The sequence below is a fragment of the Acomys russatus genome, chromosome 11, assembly GCF_903995435.1.
Source record: "Acomys russatus chromosome 11, mAcoRus1.1, whole genome shotgun sequence".
In the NCBI taxonomy this organism is placed as follows: domain Eukaryota; kingdom Metazoa; phylum Chordata; class Mammalia; order Rodentia; family Muridae; genus Acomys; species Acomys russatus.
Window position 1 is genome coordinate 13,884,748 of NC_067147.1, and position 21,801 is coordinate 13,906,548.

The 21,801-nt window shown below is 45.4% G+C and overlaps 1 protein-coding gene across 2 annotated transcripts in view; it reads right to left on the reverse strand.

Annotated features, from left to right (window-relative positions):
- The window catches only part of Rcan2 (regulator of calcineurin 2), a 220,288-nt gene that overhangs the window by 17,071 nt on the left and 181,416 nt on the right, over positions 1-21,801 (reverse strand). For both annotated transcript variants that reach the window (XM_051152928.1, XM_051152927.1), the window contains 2 exons: positions 7,129-7,302; positions 2,824-2,995 (listed from right to left, as the gene is read on the reverse strand). In XM_051152928.1, the coding sequence (XP_051008885.1) occupies positions 2,824-2,995; positions 7,129-7,302 (346 nt within the window). The remainder of the gene's footprint in view (positions 1-2,823; positions 2,996-7,128; positions 7,303-21,801) is intronic.

Below are 21,801 nucleotides of genomic sequence, written 5' to 3' on the forward strand. Positions count from 1 at the left end.
GTTCCAGGGCACTTGCAAAATGGTACAAGGTACGTTTATGTGAGGCAGGAAGGTGACTGTCATAGGTTAGCCTGCATTTGAACGCTGTCAATCACTTGTGCTCAGCTCTCACAAGAACCGCCCTCCTTTTCTGGATGTCTGGCATCACTTCCATCCTGCATTCTTTGCTGCAGGTCCTGCAGGTTCTCCCTTCTAGGGCTTACTCTCTTCTCTATGTGTCCCTTCTCTTCGTCTCTTAGGCTACTCTTGTCCCTGACAGTGACTTCTAGTCAGTGAGGGTCACTGAGGCTGGCCCTCATCTCCTCTCCTTATCACTGACTCCAAATGAAAGTTTATATTTTTGATAAAAACAAACAATCAAAAAAATGACTAGACTTTTATTGGATTACCAGCTCCAAGTGCCAGTTGAGCTGTGATCTCAGCACACTTTATACGAAGGAGCCCCTTTGGGAAAGAGCAAAGACAAAGCTGGAATATGGCTGAGCTGGTAAAGTATTTGCCATGTAAACAGTGGTACCTACAGTTCGGAACTCGTATGGGCATGGTGGTGCATACTTGTAATCCCAGTGCTGGGGAGGTAGAGACAGCTGGGTCCCCAAGACTCTTTGGCTAAACACCTTAATTACTTGGTGAGTTCCAGGCCAAGTGAGATCCTGACTCAGCAAAAACAAATGAAACCAACAGCAGAAAAGGTAGATGATGCCTACAGAGTGGAACTAGAGTCTGCCTACATGCCCCCTACACACTCACTTACACACTCACACTCACCACACAACCTCACTCATAAACACACACACACATACTCACATTCACACTGATACATGCTCACTCATACACATACTTACTCACAACACTCACACACTCATTCACACTCACATACTCACATATACATTCACACACATACACACTCAGACTTACCACACAAACACAGTCACACACTCATACACTCACGCACATACTCAGACTCACCACACACTCACACATGCTCACTCACACATACACTTACACACACTCACACTTACACACATACTCACTCATCACACACACACACACAAACACAGGCACACACTCACACTTGCAGTGAAGGATGATGAGCACAGCCTTGGAACTACTTGGCTGTGTTCTCAGCAATTTCTGTTCTTACTCTGGGACCCGAGTCTCCAGTCCAGTAGAATGCAGCCAGCCAGCCAGAGGCCTGGTGATTCTACAGGAAGTTCTATTTGTTGATATTCAGAGCAGTTATCCAACATGTTCAACGTGTGGCTGTGCATAGCAGAGTCAAGCTGGCACCCACAGAGTCCCCTTGGCTGGAGAGGGTCCCTGCTTCTGCGATGGTCAATGGATTTCCAAGGTTTGACTTGGGAAGACTTGGCTTTGTACATGTCACCATGCTACTGGGTTCCACAGCCATAGCCCTGCCTCAATGGAGACCATGTAGAGTCAGGACTCCAGTAAGCGAACTAGGCACTCATAAATGCCATCACCTTGTTCTCCAGGCCACCCTGCACACCTATGCTCCTCACAGTGGCTTTCTGAGCATGAAACCATGCCCATTTCGAAGGCTCTAGAAGCCAAGGGCAGGCCCCACGCTCAACAGGCAGCCATTCTCTCCCAGAGAGTGTTTATTAATCATATCTATCTTCACCAAACACAACAGGGTGACCATTTATTCTTAGGACCTGCCTGGTTTTAACACAGAAGTCCCACATACCTGGAGTCTTTCAATCATCGACACACCTGGACCATTGCTCACTCTAATTCCCATGGTTGACAAAATATGACACATATAAGAATCAGGTTTCTGGGATGGGTGACTCTGGCTCAAACATGTCCCTGACTGTGTAACAAATACCAAGTAGACTGTATTGTACATTCATAGTTCCTAGGATTTGGCGTTTAGAGGCCGGTGGCTCTTAAACTCACTGTAGGTGAGGGGAGATTTCAGAATGCTACCTCTCTTAGGGTGGATTCAGGCATTTGGGGTTGTATTTTAAAAGTCCCCAGTCACCCTAGAGGAACTGCCAGCACGAAGGTCTGACTTAAGGGCCACTAGTCACCCTTTCTCTCCACAGTGCTGATTTTAGCCCCTTCTGTTCCAATCATTTCCTCTCCTTGTGGAAGACAAAAAAAAAAAAAAAAAAAAAAAAAAAAGTAATTTGTACTACAAAGGAATTGGAGATGGTATCACTGCTGGGTATAAACTCTGAACTAACACCAGACAAGTGCATAAAGAGCTATGTACAAGAATGCTAAATGGTAGCTTTGATTGTAAAGCAAAAAACTTGGAAACAACCCACACATCCATCCACAGGAGAGTGGGAAAGTGAAATGTGGCAGAAAATGTCTGTGCCTGGAATGAACAAATAAACCGCAATGTGTCAATGGAGAGAGGCTGCTCTGACTTCCTGTGGTCCTTGGAAGCCTTCGTTTTGATAAGGAGGATGTCACACATCAGAGGATCCCAGGGTACATAGTAATATCCGCAGCGGTAATAAAACCGGTAAGGCAGCAAGGTAGCCTCTTGCCAGCTGAGACAACACCTTTCTCTACATAGCTCAGAACACGTAAGAGAGATCCCGGCGCTGGGTAGCTTTCTCTTCATTTAAGCCTTTTACCATAACCCAGAACCAGAGTCTTCCTAGCAGAGGTGCCTGCAATGCAGAGCTGGGCACTGCACTCTCATCTGTCATCCCTCCCTCCCACTGTCCACAGGGAGCGATGCAGGTGTGAAGGGGAACCTATGCATTCAAGCTTGTTAACTTCGCCTGGCAGTTCTGGGTTGCTGACTGGGTTGTTTAGTTTTAAGAAGGGTCAGGATCTTACCTGGTCCTAGTTTGGCCACAGCATAAAGGAGGTCGTAGTTGAGGACTGGGGTGGCATCGGTGATGGGCTTCCAGCCAACCGGAGGAGACGAAGGGGGAGAGATGAGGAACTGTTTGGCAGGCTGTGGCGGTGCCAAGTGCAGTTTGTCTCCATCCGTCTCGGGGGTCTGGACCTTTCAAACAGAGGACAATGAGACATGTTTTTTCCCTGCTTTCAGGCAGGGGCAGGGCTCCACTGATGGCCAGACTGCAGTAGCAATCGCTCCCTTCTGCACACATTGCACTCACTGTCTGATTTGGTCCTTAGAGCGGCAGTTTCCAGCTTTGATCTTTTAATGAGCACCAGGGTCCCCTAGAGGGCTGAGGTGCTAAGCCCCACCCCCAGCGCTGTGTGTGTGCACACGGGAGTGTGTATGTGTGGAAGGTAGAGGAGAGCTTCTGAGGTCCTTCCTCAGGTGCCAGGGCCCCTGGGTTTTGTTGTTTTGTTTTTTCCTTGAGTTCATCAATAAGGTTACCCTACATGGCCAGCAAACCAGAGGGCCACCTAAGACCATCAGAAAACACACATGTTTGCATTACAGTTTACAACAGTAGCAAAATTACAGTTATGAGGTGTCGACAGAGATGATTTGGGGTTGGGAGTTAGCACAGCATGAGAGATTGTGTTAAAGGGTCACAGAAGTAGGAAGGTTGAGAACCACTGCCCCAACCCTCCCCACTGCCCCAACCCTCCCCACTGCCCCAACCCTCCCCACTGCCCCAACCCTCCCCACTGCCCCAACCCTCCCCACTGCCCCAACCCTCCCCACTGCCCCAACCCTCCCACTGCCCAACCCTTCCCCACTGCCCCAACCCTCCCCACTGCCCCAACCCTCCCCACTGCCCCAACCCTCCCCACTGCCCCAACCTTCCCCCACTGCCCCAAACCCTCCCCACTGCCCCACCTTCCCCACTGCCCCAACCCTCCCCACTGCCCCAACCCTCCCCACTGCCCCAACCTTCCCCAGTGCCCCAACCCTCCCCACTGCCCCAACCCTCCCCATTGCCCCAACCTTCCCCACTGCCCCAACCCTCCCCACTGCCCCAACCCTCCCCACTGCCCCACCTTCCCCACTGCCCCAACCCTCCCCACTGCCCCAACCCTCCCCACTGCCCCAAGTCGAACTATGCACTCTTTAAGTAAAGACTACGACTGTGTCTCCCACAACCATCCCTCCACCCCATTCACCCCCACCCCGACAGCTGTCCAGTTGTGTCTGCTTCTGTGGACTTACCTAACTATTTTCTGTGGAACCATAGAACAGGTGAGCTTTTTTGTGTGTAGATTCCTATCACACTGTAAAGGCTCATTATTTGGTGACAGATTATCAATATGTCTTTTACAGCTGAATAATAATCCTTTGTGTGGACATACCACAGTCTCTTTATCCCTTTATCTGTTGAAGAACTTTAGGCTGCTCTCACCTATTGTCAACAGTGCTGCTATGAACATTGATGCCTAAGTGTTGGTTCAAGTTCCATATTTTTAGTACCTAGAAGATTATTACTAAGTCACATGGTAACAATGTTATCTTTTAATGCAACCGAACCTACATATGTATGTATATATGTATGTATGTATGTATGTATGTATGTATGTATGTATCTATCTATCTATATATGCAATATATTATAGATACTGCATGCACACACACACACACACACACACACATATACACTCAGTCTTTTGATTTTGAGACAGGATCTCACTGTGTAGCTCAGGCTGGCCTTGAATATACGGTCTCCTTCCCCAGGATCTAGAGTGTTCTGGAATTACAGGTATACACTGTCACAACTGGTCCTGATGCAGGTTTTAATCAATGATGATCTGAGTGTCCTAGCTACATTAATTTGTAAGAGATGTAGGATTTTATCAGGTGTCTGTGGCTAAAGCCTGGGATCTTTCCACTGTGCCACAGGCCACTTGAGAGGTGACTGTTACCTAGTGATGGATGAGGCCTTGATGGAGAATAGACACTGACCGCGTAGTGTTGTGGGCCCCGTGAAGATCCCCAAGGACTCCTCATCCCTGTTCAAAATAGTGAGCATTTGGCTTTGCAAAGCATAAAATTAATTTTCATGGATTTGTCACTCTTTGTCGTGAATGAGTTTAGCAGGCCACTAAGCCTATCATTTAGATTTTAGTCGCAACCCGTGTCAGAAAGGCTAGGAGCCACTGTGGTGAGATCATCTCTATTGCAGCTCCTAGCTGGAATTTACTGTGCCTTTACCAAAGTCTAGGCACTGCTGCACACAGCCTTCCATGTCATCATCGTGACGTCACAGCCATATGGGTTGATGATGTCATCATTCCCCTCTTAGAGAAGAGGATCCTGAGTCCCAGTGGGGTTCTGTGATGTCCTTTTAAAGCGAAGCTTGGCAGCTCTTAGAGCCTCTATCCTAAGACACAGATTCTGTTCTATCTGGGACTCAGATAGATGTCTATTTCTTTCCTTGTTTAAAAAAATTTTTAACTCTCATACATGGATAAAATTTTTAACTCTCATACATGGATAAATGTGTTTTGATCATATTTGCTTCTACTCCTATACCATCCTGAGCTCATGTTCTTTATGTTTTTATGTCCACTGAGTCCAATTTGTACTGTCCATATAAACATGGGCAGGGGGCCATCCACTGAAACACGGTCGAGCTACCCCAAGGAAACCGACTCCCCTCTCTCTTAGCAGCCATAAACTGTCAAAAGCCCCTCAGCTGGAGGCAGGGGCTCATGGTCTCCCTTTTCCCTCCATACTGGAATGTTGCCTGGCTTATCTTGTGCAGGTCTTCCACAACCACTAAATGAACTCATTATAACAGCACACCTATTCATGTGTTGCAGTACCTGTGGAGGCCAGAAGAGGGCATTGGCTCCCCGGGAACTGGAGTTAGAGACAGTTATGAGACACCATATGGATGCTAGGAATCAAACTCTAGTCCTCTGGAAGAGCAGCCAGTCCTCTTAACTGATGAACAGCTCTCTAGGTCCCCAGTTACATTTTAATTTAATTCTTATTTTAAAATTAACAATGGCTGTTTTTTAGATTTCTAAATTTTATTTCATGTGCATGAATGTGGTGCCCACATTTATAAACATGCACCACATTGTAAAAGTAACTTTAGGCCAGGCGGTGGTGGTGCACGCCTTTAATCCCAGCACTCGGGAGGCAGAGGCAGGCGGATCACTGTGAGTTCAAGGCCAGCCTGGTCTACAAAGTGAGTCTAGGATAGCCAAGGCTACACAGAGAAACCCTGTCTCAAAAAAAAAGTAACTTTAATTTTCCTGGCTTGATTGTTATCTGGGAGGCTTACTGCCTTCTTCTGCTAACCTAGGCCTAGTCCTGGAAGCTTCTGGCCTCCCTGTACAATCTAACCTAGGCCTAGAATGTTTTCAGCCTCTGAGATTTATTGCTTAATAAGCTCACCCTTACTTGTTATTTCTGAGCTTATAGCTGGTTGGTTCAGTTCAGCTGTTCTGGCTCAATCTCTTCACCCAGCTGATTTATTTAATCTGGCTTCTCTCTTGGCCAGAATTGCTCTGCTTGGCTTCAGAATAACTCAACAATCTACTCTAATCTTCTGGCTTCTTCTCATTTTCTGGCACATTCCTTCTTCACCTGAGTTCTTTCTCTGCAACCCATCTCTCTATTATTGTCCTGGTAAAACTGCCTCCTCTCTCTGTAAAACTGCCTCTTAAGTAGCTTTCCTTTCCTCTTTCTTCTTGTGAGAATTGGGCGTATCCCATTCTATCAATCTTCTCTGATCTGTCACCTTTTCTGCCACTCAATTAGACATCATTTTCAAACATGAGTGCTTCTTTCTTTTTTTCTTTCATTCATTCATTCATTCATTCTTTTTTTTTTTCTTGGTTTTTTGAGACAGGGCCTCTCTGTGTTAGCCTTGGCTGTCCTGGACTCGCTTTGTAGACCAGGCTGGCCTCAAACTCACAGTGATCCACCTGCCTCTGCCTCCCAAGTGCTGGGATTAGCCACACCTGGCCGGTGCTTCTTTCTACCAACTAACTTTATCTTCATTTGTGAATAAAAGCATGTACCACCACACCTGGAGCTAAGCTTTTCTTTACCTGATACTTGCTCTCTACCAGTCTGGCCTTGAACTCAGCTCTGTGTGTATTCCAGCTGGAGCACAGAGACCTAGAAGGTCTTTGGATGTGATCTCTTGCCATGTTCTGAATTAACATTCCTCTACACCACATGGGTGTTGGAAATTGAATCTGGTTCTGCAAAAGAGACAGGTGAAGGATTACCTGTGCAAAGTAGAGTTTCAGCTTCTTCCCTCTGAACTGGGTCTCATGAAGCTCTATCCGGGCCCGGGCTGCAGATTTGGGGTGGCTGAAATTTATCCGGACCCGTCGGAAACTCTTAAACAGCTGGAACGTCACACACTCATCGTAAGTCCGGAACAGTCCCTCAAATTTTTCCTGATAAAAAAACAGAGAGAAAAAAAATCCATTGCTCATAGGTCTTGAATGATGTCATGTGACGAAAGTAGGCAACCTTGGTAGGCTGCTGGGAACAGAAAGTTAAAACAGGAGGTATAGTTGTCAGAAACAGGAGTTTCCACAGCCTGGGAAGCAGTGTTCCCCATACACCTACTCCATCCTATAGCCAACTCTGTTTTGAGATACAAAACAAAAAAACCAAGAAACAAACAAAAAAACCAACCAGCCTTTATTGCATCAAACTACTAAGATTATTTCATTTTTTTTCTGCAGCATAGCCAAGACTCCATAAAACAAAGAATAATTTAAGATATTTAATCTGATACACAATTTTAATTCAACTGAAAACACCTATTGTATGGCTACTTGGTACAAGGCTAAGGTTTTTAAGAAGGTTCAGAGATGGGGGTCATTTTGTACTGACCTGTGGTTGTCTAAAAACTTAACAGGAGAGGCCAATAAATATATAAATAAGAGAACACCCAGAAGAGAAGGGTCAAAAAATAAAAAATAAAAAAAGAACAGAAAGGAAAAATCACATATAGAAAGGAACTAAGCACATGTGTGTGTATAAAATTAACACCGTAGTTCTTCTTAGCCTTAAAAAAGAAAAAGAGAATTTAACACTAGAAAACCACTGTATATTAAGAGCTATACATTCCTTAATGGAGAAATGGGTCTTAATAGACTAATACTAATAATTACCATATCAATGTATTATATGTTATAAATACATTAATAAATAATAGTGCTAATATGATAATAATAAATAAAAATCCTGATCTTTCATTTACAACAGACAACGGTATTTCATCCTAACAATGAGTAGAAAGAGGAACTGCATGGACAATGGATTCTACAAGAGTCACATAATTCTGTGTGTGTGGTAAAAGTATTCCTTTTCACCCTCACTGGCATCATTTCACAAACTGAGATTCCCAGGTCGTTCAGCAAGGTAAGGGCAGTCAGGGTCCCTGGGACCCTGGCTACAGAGGTGCCTTTTAACTACGTGCACAGTCACTACTGGACCGATGGGGAGGAATGCGTTAGTGTAAGGGGGAGGGGGAAGGGTAGCTATAAGATGACCCTGGGCTAAAGCGGTGACCAGGTGAAAGAGAAGGACATGACATGAGGTTTAGAACCCACGAGTCCTGCAGCATTTTAGAACATATCGCTGCTGTCAGTGATGAGCTCCCTGTCTCTCTGGCACCCAGAAGAATTCATCTTAGACTTCTATGTACATGCCTGGAGTCCTTCCAAGCCCGGGCAACCCCCACGGCTGAGCCCACCATAGCTCTTACTCTTTCTCTTGTATGCCAATATATCATTCCATTCCCAACAACCCAGAGCATCCACTCAAAGCTTTGGGCTTGTGTCCCTTCTTTATGCTTTTAGGCATTTGATGGATCCCTCTTTTCTGGCTTCCCCCCCCCTTCCCTGACAATAGCAAACCAAACATCTTTCCTTGCCATAGGCAGAACGGATTTTTCCCTTTCATCTCTCAAGTCCTGGGAGGAGCCAGCCCTAAAGCCTGGGCCTTTATAGCTACTACTTCAAGGAGCTTCTTAAAAAGTCCTTTCACCTGGTCCTGCGCCTTTCTAGATAGTAGCACTGACAATTAGCATCCTCTCCCCACTGCACAGTATGAGTGCTCTGAGCTGGCCAAAACTCAGCCAGCTCTTTGCTTAGTTAGGAATGGGAGGGGAGGAATGCTTAGTTAGCATGTGTTTTAGGGCAAAATTCTTGAGATCATTCTGTGGCTCATTGATTTTCCCAGTTGGGAGGTCCTATCTCCTCGTTGCTTTCCGTGTTTGCAGATCATCTCACCTCTAACCGTCTGTCTACTTCCAGTGCACCATGCCGCTGTGACTCAACAGGATGAAGAACTACGCAGAGGGGCAAGTGCAGATTACGTGAACAGCATCTTAGGAACGCGGCTCTTCTTCTTTGATATTTCGACCCTTGACAAGTGGTCGCCTCTGAAGGCCATTGCAGCTCATTGACCTAATTTTGTACTTTCAGTGGAGTTGATTTTTATAAACTTGTTATGCATGATTTTATAATAGCGGACACTTTTCATTTGTAAAATAGCTGCCCTAAGTTATACAGCCTTACAAGATGATTGGCGTAATCACACAATATTAAAATGACAATCAATAATATTGATTACCAAAACATCTGGTGGCTTTAAAGCTTGTGGTTTATCTGTGTGTGTGTGTGTGTGTGTGTGTGTGTGTGTGTGTGTGTGTATGCCTGCAGAGGACAGAAGAGGGCACTGGATCACCTGGAGCTGGTGTCCCAGCTGGTGAGCTCCCTGAAGTGGACACTAGGAACCAAGCTGGACTCCTCTGTAAGAGCTGCACACGCTCTGAACCAGCCTTTAGTCCAGGAGGTTTCTCCTTTTTATAAGTTAGCATACACAGTACTGGCCCTCGTTGCAGCATCTGTACACGTGTCTTTATGTTGTGTTCTGCGTCCTTCCCACAGTGCCTTCTCTCAGGCCTCTCCTCCTTCCTCACGAGTGTCTTCCTCTCCACCATGGTCCCCTCTTCTGCCCACATATCACATGCCTTTCATTACACAGAGAACATTGAATTTTAAATGTGCTTTTTAATGGATTTGGGTTTTGTAAGTGCAGCCTGAGGATTTGGCTCTTTACTTGAGGAATCCTCATGCAAATTTCCTTTTTCCTAATGTTCTGTAGTCTAAGAATTTCATACATATATAATCAAGCTCACCCCCACTTCATCCCCCTCCAGTTCATCCATCCCAACTTCATGTGCCCATTTAAGAAGACATATTTGTATTATATGTTTATGAGCCTTTACGTTTATGAGCGTGATGCATGATGTATGTGCCTGTTATCTTCAGAAGCCAGAAGAGGGTACAAGCCGCCCAGGGTTGTAAGCCACCATGTGGGTGCTGGGAACTGAGCTTGGTTTCTTTTCCAGAGCAGCCATTGATCTTACCCACTGAGTCATCTCTCTATCCCCCAGTGTGCTCATTCTAAAAAAGAACCGACTGAGTCCACTGAGTACCGCCTGTAGGTACATGGGTGTTGAGCTACCTACTAGAGTGCGCGTACCCTCTCAGGAGCTGAATCCCTTAAAACATGCTGACTTGCCCTCCTCCATCAGCCATCAGTTGCCAATAGCTCCTCAGCTACAAGTGAAAATTCATTACTCTGCCCCCTTGCATGCTGGGATTCTGGCTAAGATGACCCCCCAGTCCACATGCAAAAAACAACAACAAAACCACTACAGGCAGCAAGTTTTCTTTAAGTTTCTTATTCCATTTCTGCAATTGGTTTTCATCCACAGTTTGTGTCTCATATGTAAAAGGCATCCAACATATGATGGGGTAATGCAACAAGATAGAACTTCAGTAAGAAAAAGAGGAACAAAGGGGGAAGCATGAATTGGAGCCTAGTGCTTACATTCGGTGAGGCTGAACAGTGTCTCATAGCTATGATCTCTACCACACTTGGGCCGGCATAGAGCCTACATCTTTGTGAACATATACAGGGTAAAGAAACTCTCATGCATCCTACAGTTCAGGTAGTTTACAAGGAAAAGATGGATCTGAGGCTAAATCTAGGCCATTGGATCTGTCCAGGGTTCTCACAAAGGGACCTTCGTAATGTGAGGGGTGAGCAATATTCCTGTTACAGCATGCAACAGAATGGTAGATGATGTGTTTATGATCAAACTAGCAGGAACTACTATTCGCTAAATCCAAAACCTTCCCCTGTAAGCTCAGTAAAACATCCTGCCTGGTGGGCGCCACCAAACCTGAGAGGATTTTAGGGAAACTCTACAAAGCTAAAATAGTTACACTGGCTTCAATTCACAGTCAGTGGACCAAACCTAACTTCCGATGGTTCTCGCTCTAACTCCTCAAAAACATTTGGAGAGAGTTAGAGTTATTAAGCTAGGGGTTAGGTCTTTGTCTAAACAAAGGAAGCCACTACAAACCAGGTAACTGCACAATTAGGCAGCTAGCAAAACGCAAATTAGTCATACTGTACAAATACTGCCCATAACATGAAAAGGAGCACCAACTTCCCAGGACAGAAGTGAAGATGTGGGGTTCCCCCATCACCCTAAAGGGCCAGCACTGTGCTTGTGAGGTGCCTGTGTAGGAAGCTCAGCGGAGCCTCTGTCATGTGAAACCTCACCATATTCCTTACATAGTTTTCAGGATTTTTACACTTGAGATCCCTGTAGGTTTAAGTGAGCTTAATAAGAAACTGGGCGTCTCAGAACCACAAGACTTTTCATCTGTCAGATGAAACATAGAAACTGTTAAAGACAGAAACCATCAATCACCTTTCTGTGGCTACCACGGACTGTCACAGGCACATCGCATCCATCAGGGAGATACTGGCTTTGATAGGCCTCTCAGGAAACCCTGCTGTCAAGCCACCTACCATGAAGGGGATAACTAGCGTGCATGTGGTGGTTCTTGTCTTTAAATGAAATCCATCATGACTTCTTTGTCCAGCCCCTCCAGATACTAACGCATGCACTTGCCCCATCTCTGGTCCTGATGTTACCCGAACACTAGATCATTATGAACGGGAAGGTTGTCATGCCTTGCACAGCTTGGTCCTGGAAACCTGATTGGGGTGACATGGGGATAAAGAAATGAGAGATGCTGAAGAAATGACAGAGGCACAGACAGAAGCTGGGATTGAGTGTGTTCTGCTGGCTCTGATGGAGGGCACATACCATACAACCCAGAAATTCAAAGTGTTTATTATGCACAGAATGAGGAGGAGCCAGTAGCTAGTCTTTGTGGGAGGTCTTTGTAGGGGAGCAGTTTCAGGCTGTAACACCCCCAAGGAGGAAGCTATGGCCCATAGGATGGATCCTTTTTGTACACTGGTCTTAAAGGTCAAACATCTGCCAGCTCTTGGACATGGACCAGGAGGCTTTGCCGTTTCTCTGAGGGCCACCTGGGGAAGCGAGGCTTCTGTGCCATTTCCATTTCCTTGGGATTGAGGAACCGGGGTCCTTAACAAGGCTGTGCTCATGTCAACATCACATACCACTTCATCCTATCTCTACATGACAGTCACAACTTTTCTTCATGGATAAAAGAAATGGGCAGACTTCAGGTCCCAGGTCTGCTACGAGTAAAGGATACCTCTGGGAAAAGTGTATAATTCCCCTGTCAACGACTCAGGACACACAGGATAAACAAAGATCTCAGTCCCAAACCAGAAAAGGAGCCTCACTGTCCTCACGCCACATTGATTCCCCACAAACCTCTCTCAGTACAGAAGTTTACAGAGCCTGTGTGTGACTTTGCTCTGCTGTCCCCAGCATGGATACAGTGTTGCCACGTGAGGTTGTACCTGAAGCCGGTTTTATTCAGAAAGCCTCCACTTCCATCATCCTACTGAGCCATCACATGTTTAGAATCAGAAGGGGGGGAAAAAACAGCAAGCAAACAGAAATACCAGAAACACAAACAAAACAAAGTAAAAGATGCAAACAGATTTCTCCAAACATCCCAGGCTAAAACTGTGTGCAGGACTGACAATGGCCTTTGGAACAGAGATGAGTTCAAACATTTACAACATAGGGGAATCCCTCACTAATTAAGATCATAGAAAACTTGGTATGAAAGTAAGGCTTTTAAAAATAATTAGAACAAAAACCCATAACTTCTGCAACTCTTGGGAAAATATGAAAATACGTAACCCTATCTGAGGGACAGAGGCCATGGACAGAGGGGCCCTCAGAAGCCTCATCCTAGAGGAGGGGCTCTCAGAAGCCTCCTCTCCTTCTAGAAGTATACCCAAGATGCTGTGTGGTGTGGAGTCCTGCCCACAGGCATGGAGTCCAGGTTTTCAGTCTGGCTAAGTCGAGCGCCAGAGTTCATGACTGAAAAGTGGAGGAAAACCAATTCTTCTCTACTCTTAGTTGCTTCGCTTCTAAGCATTAAAATGTAGGTCTTTCCCCGACGAATTCCCCCAATTCTCAGGACACCATCGGGCAGCCTACAATTTGCAGTGTCATCTACCTGGAGACAGTGTCAGGTCACTGGAGACTGTGCCCAGTTTCAATGCCAGTCACAAGGTTATGAGCTTCTGACCCAATAGCTAGGAACAAGCCTCTACTCAGCCTAGTCATACTTAGGCTCCTCCATTCCTCATAGAGAATCCAGCTTAGCAACGGTCACATGGGGATCACAGCCACACGCAGCTTCCATGGTCCTAGGCACACCACACTCCAAGCACCCCCACCAGAAGCTTCCTGAACTTTGACCTTTTAGGTTTATATGGAGGGCTCCTTACATAGTCGTAGTTCATTACTTTATTGGCTATTGGTGATGAGCTCTACTTTATCTCGTCTCTTTCTCTGGGAATTTACCCACCTTCTCATCACAGGTTGCCTTGACAATAAACTCTCATCTGAGGCTAAAAAGGGTCCCCACCTTTCTCATTATCACACCAAAAGGCACATCATTTCTGCCCATTTCAAGGACTCTAGCGCTTTGTGAACCAGGGGTGAAGTGAAGACATATAAATATATTTTTCTTTTCATGATCACAGTATCAGTTATTTAAAAATCCTGATCATTTTTCTAGAAGGTTTAATCACCAGAATGAGAACAAGGAAACTTGAATCTTTCAGTATGAAGTCAGTCCTGCCAGATTTGTTACTGATGCACACATTAGTAAAAAAAAAAAAAAAAAAAAAAAAAAAAAAAAATCAGCCAATGAAATACAGTCTATGGCTGAGCATAGTCCCTCTAGTCTCTCCTTGCTTGAGCCTGTTTGCTTGAAACCTAGCTCATAGCTATCTAGTAAGGAGTCTCAAGAGTCAGATAGCTGAATCAATACAGAAATCTACAGATGAGGACTCCGCACAGTGACAGGGCTACTCCCTGGATAGGATTCTCTCATCACGTTTATCTAAGTTAGTATGGTGTCACACTGGCCCTAACCAGCTGGTCCCTGGTGTGTAGTGCTTGGTTGTGTCAAGTGATCATCTATTTGTAAGCATCTTTGAGCTTTTAGAGTACCCCAAATGTGCTGGTTAGTTTCTGTCAACCCAATACCAACTGTAGTCCTTTGGAAAGAAGGAACCTTGATTAGGACTGGGGAGGACTATGGAGGACTAGGCAGGACTATGGAGCATCTTTTTGGTCAATGATCAATCCAACAGGACCCGGCGTACTGTGGGCAGTGCTACCCTTGTGTAGGTGGTCCTGGAAGGTATAAGAAACGTAGTTGGTGGTGAGCCTTGGGAGCAAGCCAGTGAGTAGCATTCTGCTTCAGCTCCTGCCTTCATGTTTCTGCCTTGAGTATCTGTCCTGACTTTCCTTGACGATGGACTATGCCCCAGAATGCATAAGCCAAACAAACCAACCCCCAAGTTGCTATTGGTGATGGTTCTTATCACAGCAATAGAAAGTTACTTAGAACAGTCATGGCACCTCTTACGCCATCAAAGGCTTGCCTGACAGCATAACAGTAGCAGGGAAGTAGTCATCCACAGAATGAAGAGGAGGGCAGACTAGACAGTCCCTCTGAGAACACAAGTGAACGCTGATCTCTGCTGCCTAGCACACTGGGCCTGTGCTCATGGTCACATGTTCCAAACAAAGGAAATATCTGACAGTTCTCTTATAGCTGCCACATTCTGGGTCACTGTACCAATGGATGCTCCCTTGGAGACATTTCTCAAGAGCCAATGACAGCTTTGTCCTTCACTGGGGCATCTATTCCTCTTCTCTGATCTTTACTGAGCATGGTCGTCTGTGGTGAGCATCAACCCGACCAGATGTAGGCTCTAACTGTGTTCATGTAATTGAAGATGGAATTGGATTTTACAATCAAGTGTTGATTTACCTATGAGGTATAGGCAACAGGAGGCACTATATAGATGTGTTAGTGGCACAGTGTTTGGAGCTACACAACCTAGTTCAAATCCTGGTCTCAATCTAGCCTGACACACTGATATCTCCATTCTCTTATCTATGTAATGGGAACAATGATATTAGCCATCTCTCAGGGGTATCCTAAGTATGAAATAAATCAATATAATTAAGGTATTTGAAGTCCTGAGCATGGCATAAGTGTGTGAGCTGTCATTATTACTCTCATATTAGAAGGTAGACAGTAAATAGTTTCTATTTCTATGTTTGGCTTATTAATTGTAGCTGTATAAATCTCCCTATATATAGATTCAGTTTGATTTTTGCCAATATTTCTATCTATCATAATCTGTTCAGAATTCTGTTCATAATCATTTATGACTATAAAGAGTAAACAGAAATGCTTATGTACCTCATATAAAATTAACTATAAACACACTAACCTGATTTTATTGCTTGTTATATATTTAAAATGTATAGCTCCAGTGTCTTAGTTAGGGTTTCTATTGCTGCAATGAAACACCATGACAAAAAAGCAAGTTAGTGAGGAAAGGGTTTATTTGGCTTTCACTTCCATATGGTTGTTCATTATTCAAGGAAATCAGGATAGGAACTCAAACAGGACAGGAACCCAAACAGGACAGGAACCTGGAGGCAGGAGTTGATGCAGAGGCCATGGAAGGGTGTGTCTGTGTACTTGCTTACTCCACATGGCTTGCTCAGCTGCTTTCTTTTCTTTTCTTTTCTTTTTTTCCAAGACAGGGTTTCTCTGTATAGCCTTGGCTGTCACTCTGTATACCAGGCTGGCCTCAAACTCACAGCAATCCACCTGCCTCTGCCTCCTGAGTGCTGGGATTAAAGGCGTGTGCCACCACTGCCCAGCTCAGTCTGCTTTCTTATAGAGCCCAGGTCCATCAGCCCAGGGATGGCACCACCCACCCTCCCCCATTGATCTCTCATTGAGAAATTGCCTTACAGCTGGATCTTATGGAGGCACTTCCTCAACTGAGGCTCCTTCCTCTCTGGTGATTCTAGTTTGTGTCAAGTTAACACACAAAACCAGCCAGTACACCCAGTTAACAGCAGACATTTTTATCTGAAAATCTTCACAAGCATCAGTAAAGTACTTGCTGAGCAAAGGCCTGAGTCCAGTCCTTACCCACGATATAAAAGATAGGTCATGGTGGTATTGTCATACCAGAGTTGAGATGGCAGAGACAGGGGGATCCCTGGGGCTCACTGGCCAGCTAGCCTAGATTACCTGGCATGTTCCAGGCCAGTAAAAACCCTATCTCAGACAATATGATGAATGACGCCTCAGGAATGACATGCAAGGTGACACCCTGTATTCCATTGTTTCCTGGGTAGATGCCGTGACATAGCCCATAAGTACCCTCAAATGTCGCAGTCCTAGAGCTAAGTGTTTTGCTAGGACCTGCAAACTGCTACTTATCTGCCTCTACAAATGTTCTTTCATCTTCTCAGTTCCTCAGAGCACAAGCTAAATGTCCAGTCTCTGCTCGTTTTCTCCCCTGAGACCCAGCCCTCAACAGGACCTATGGACTCTAGGTTCACCATTCTTCAGCCGTCATCCCCTGCTGTCATCACTTTGCCATCATTTCCTGAGATCACTGAAGCTGACCCTGTGATTGTTCTGGGGCACCTGAAAAGCAACCTGGGAAGAGCACTGCTGGGGAGGACTTTCCAAAAGAAAATCCCAAGCATGTCGCTGCCTTTATAAAATCCTTTACCCGTTCCCCACTGTTTTCAAAATGAAGCTCAACTTGGCATTCCAGACCATTCCTAAGATGCCTATCACTCACCCCACTAATCTCACACCCCACCTCTGTCCCATCCTGTTCCCTATATTCCTGACAAATTTCACTTAACAGTTCCAAAGGAAGGGCATGCTCTCTCTGGGCTTTTTTTTCTCCCTTGTTCACTCTTCTCCTGGTCACACTATTTTGGTGTAGGTAACTCTGACTTGCTGCTCTAAGCACAGCTTGGCTTTCAGGCCTGAGAGGCCTTTCCTCAGTGCCACTCAGTTTTGGACTTCCTTCCACTGTGTTTTCATTAGCGTTTAGGTAGTGAGGACAAAGCTTCCTCCTTCATTACCCCGGATTTCAAGAGCAGGAGTGGTGCCACTGTCCTTTTGTGTTTTGCTCATTTCTTAGTGACTATCAACTGTATGCCATAGAGGATGTTTAGACGCCAAAGAGAGCTCACTTGGTAGTGAAATGAGTGAGGTAGAGTTGGAAGAATAGCCTTCCGACCCACATGCCACCTTTTGGAGTGTTTGTTCTTTTCCTTAATCAAGCCAGTTTCACATGCTTTAAGCAAACAGATTAAGTCCCTCCATATAAAGATGTAATGGGGAAGGTGTGATGGAATCTGACACATTCTTAACCACACCAGGCTTAGTTTCCACTTCCTTAGAGTGTTTCAAAAACTCAGGAACTCTTGCCAGTCTACTGTGTCATTATGGGTCTGTATCTGTGTGGGGCAGTGTTAAGAAAGGGTGCATGGAATAGATAGCATATAAACTATACGTTTAATTTAATGCGTGCAAATGAGATTGTGACTCCAGGCAGGAGGGCAACATGCTCCAGAGATGTATATATTTACATTAACCTGATCATCTCTTTTAAAATGGCATTTTCTAACTGATTTTTTTCCCAATGAAACTGAACTGGCATTTGCATTGTTTTAAGAGGCAGATATAGCACAGCGTGGTGGTGCACGCCTTTAATCCCAGCACTTGGGAGGCAGAGATAGGTGGATCTCTGTGAGTTCTCTGTGGCTCTCTGTAGCCAGCCTGGGCTACAAAGCCAGTTCCAGGACAGCTAGGGATGTTACATAGAGAAACCTTGTTTTGAAAAACAAAACAAACAAAATTTTAAAAAAGAGAGGCAAATATGAACATTAAAAAATGGCTCTATCATTAAATCTAAAATAAAGTCGAGGCTTTATGCTTCCAAACATTTTTCTGCTGGCCCCTTTCCTCCTCTTCATTTCTGAGGGGCTCTAAGCCTGACCCCCCAGTTCCCTGTTACACAACTGCCCTGTTATTAAGCAGGTATAGAATTGACGGGGATGGAGACGAATGGGAGCTGAGCACTTGCAGCCAGCCAGCGCCTGCCCGAGTCTTACACTTATTTTCATAGCAAGAAGCCTCTAGGGGATGCACTTTATTTGCTTTCTAAACTGCAGGTCAAGGGTCTGCTGCTGCTCTCCAGCTTGCAGGCTCATTTCAGGAACTACGTCTCTCAGGAGCACCACCCATTATGGTACAGTTAGAAGGAGGGGATGAGGGGCTGGACAGATGGCTCAGTGGTTAGGAGAGCTTGCAGAGGGCTTGTGCTTGGGCTCCCAGCACCCACATTAGGCTACTCACAGCCACCTGTAACTCAGCTCTAGGGGATCTGACATCCTCTTCTGGCCTCTATAGGCACTGTCACACACATGCACATGCACAAGCACACACACACGCGCACACGCGCACACACTCATGCACACGTGCACACTCATACACATGCACACACACAGATACACAGACACGCGCACACACACACACACACACACACACACACACACACACACACACACACACACACATGCGCACAGAATTCAATAAACAAGGTGTTCCAGATTCAGATTCTGAAAGTGGAGGTGAGGCCTGCTTTCCTGTTGCCTGTCAATAACTGATGCGCCCATGTTTAGGAAGCGTCATGTGAAATTAAAAGGCTAAATTCTAAATAAGTTTCCTATCATATCCTTTTGAAGACAGGCAATTTGAAGTTTAATCCATTCATTTTCCCACTTGGCAGATGATCAAAGCGAGGTTGCAAATGCAGTGTAGAATCCTTTTACTTGTTTCTTCCCATGAAATTGAAGTGGCGTTCGTGTTCTCTAAAGAGGCAGATACGAACAGCTTTTATGACTCAGTCATTAAATGTAAAAGTGCAGCTTTTCTGTTTCTTGTGTTTTCCCATCAGCCCTTTCCCTCTTCCCGTTTCACCTTCCTACTTTTCTTAGGGTCTGTGTTTTTTTCTTCCTGATTAAGTGGCATAAAACGGGATGGGCTTGAAGGACAAAACTGCGTGCAAATTTCTCATGTTCAACTTTCTTGATATTCAAAATTAAAATGTCTGCCCCAGCAGCCCTCCCCCGCCCATACCCCCGCCACAGATTCAGGATAAAAGACACCTAAAAGAAAGTCTTTCCAAGCTGAAACATGACACTTAACACCAGCGAAGGCTGAAAGCAGACTTACAAAACTGACTACGGCCACCGCGAACACTGAACATAATTTTGGACTATCATTCTTTCCAGTGACTGAATTTCCACTTGGGGATTTGTAAGGCAGCAAATATGCTAAAGCTCGGGCATTAGTATGCTTCTGTCCTTTCTAATCCCCTTCCATACATGTTCACTTCTTACAGTAAACTCCTGACACAGGTAAAGAGAGAGGGAGGGAAAAAGGGGGTAGGAGTGGGATGCATACTTTCTCTAAGGGGGCCAGCCTTAGCTATAGACTGGAAATTCATCACAGAGAATCTGGCACTCAGCCTGCTAGTCTCAACTTCCAGGCTAGCCCACAGATGGCTGAGGGAGGCAGGGTCTAATATAGCTTTTATCTCTTTGGTTGTATCTCATCCAAAAGTATGGACACGGCTCTTGTCCTCAGGTCAGTTTTGCTGGTGCGCATCTCTCCCAAAGGGCTCTCATGTGGTCCCAGGAGAACGGACCGACATCAGGAAGAAGCTGTGTCTGTTAAAAGGAAGAGAGCCAAACTGATGTCCTTCTCGTGTGAGATAGCTGGCTCCCATGGTAGATCTAATTTTAGTATCTTGAGAACTTCCATACATATTTCCATAGGAACTGGACCAGCTTACACTCCCACAAGTAGCATCTAAGGGTCCTAAATACTTCATTCATGACAAAAATATCACATAGGTATATAAGTAATGTAAAAGTGGGAGTTTTCCATGGGCAGTTCGGACTAGAAGCAATTGAACATGGTATTGTGATGATGCACCTGCATTTCTTCCTCAATGTGCATGTGGCACACCTGTGTGTTTAACATTTATTTCATGCATTTGATTTAGGTCTCAGACAGACCCTGGCCAGCCAAGGAATATATATGATTTTGACTAAGAATCACACAGAGATTTATGTCTCTTTGTGTGGCATAAAGAAAGCATGGAGCGAGGCAGGGAAGCTGGGAAGCCAGTAACTCATAGTTACTGATCACTGTAATTAGAATTATTACGTAATGCATTGTTCAAGCCAGCAAACTGAGGATGAGGGTTGCTATTAATTATGCTGTGACCTCAGAAGTACCTTGGCAAGTAGCTCTGTGGTCCCCAAGGGACTGATCTCCTAAGCCAGGGATCCTTGAACTATGTCCTTCAGCTTACTGTAGAGACCTGGAGATTCACAGCAGGAATGCGCCCAGATGTGCAGGGTTCGTCAGCTGATTTTAGCATGCACCAGTGTCCCTCTACCAAAGGCTGCTCATTTCCAGTCTAATGAGTGGTGGACTATGGTGTTTTAATGGTGGCTGTACTGGCTGGTTTTGTGTCAGCTTGACACAAGCTAGAGCCATCAGGGAGGAAGGAGCCTCAGTTGAGGAAACACCTCCATGAGATCCAGCTGTAAGGCGTTTTCTCAATGAGTATCAGTGGGAGGAGGGCCCAGCCCATTGTGGATGGTGCTATCCATGGGCTGGTAGCTCTGGGTTTTCTAAGAAAGCAGGCTGAGCAAGCCACATGGAGCAAGCCTAAATCACACGCTTCCATGTCCTCTGCACCAGCTCCTGCCTCTGGTCCTGTTCTGACTTCCTTCAGTGATGAGCAGCAGTATGGATGTATAAGTCAAAATAGACTCTTTCTCCCCCAACTGCTTTTTGGTCAGGATGTTTTTGTTACAGCAATAGTAACCCTAACTGAGACAGTGGCTGAACGTCCTAGGTGGGCTAATGAAAAGGACACTGGGCATACTTTCAACCACTAAGCACATCTCTTGGCTATTTCCTAAGAGCATACCGAAGCTCTGGGTTTCTCTCAGTTTCGGTAGGAACGACTCACACCTACCCGACCTCCCTGAGGATGAGCAGTGTTGCAGCAGCTTCACACAGCGGGGCTGGGGAAGAGACAGCGCAGTGCTTGGAACACGAGCTCAATCCTCAGAACCTGTACAAGAACATCATCAGGTGTTGTAGGGTGTACTTGTAATTGCAGTGCTGCAGAGGGAAAGGCAGAAGGCTCTCTGGGGCTTGTTGCCCAGCCAGTCCACCCTAATTGATGGTTCCAGTGAGAGACCCTGTTTCAAAAACAAAATGGGTGGCCTGTGGTGCATACACACACACACACACACACACACACACACACACACACACACACACACACACACGTTGTGTGTGTACCTGCACATACTGCACAGAGTAGCTTTAAGAAAAATAGTTTTAATTAAAAAGAGAGTTTTATATCCTTATAATCCAGCCTGTGGACAAGAGGCCACTACCAACAGCAACACCAGCACCACCACCACCAGCAGCACCAGTAGCACCAGCATCTCCAGTAGCACC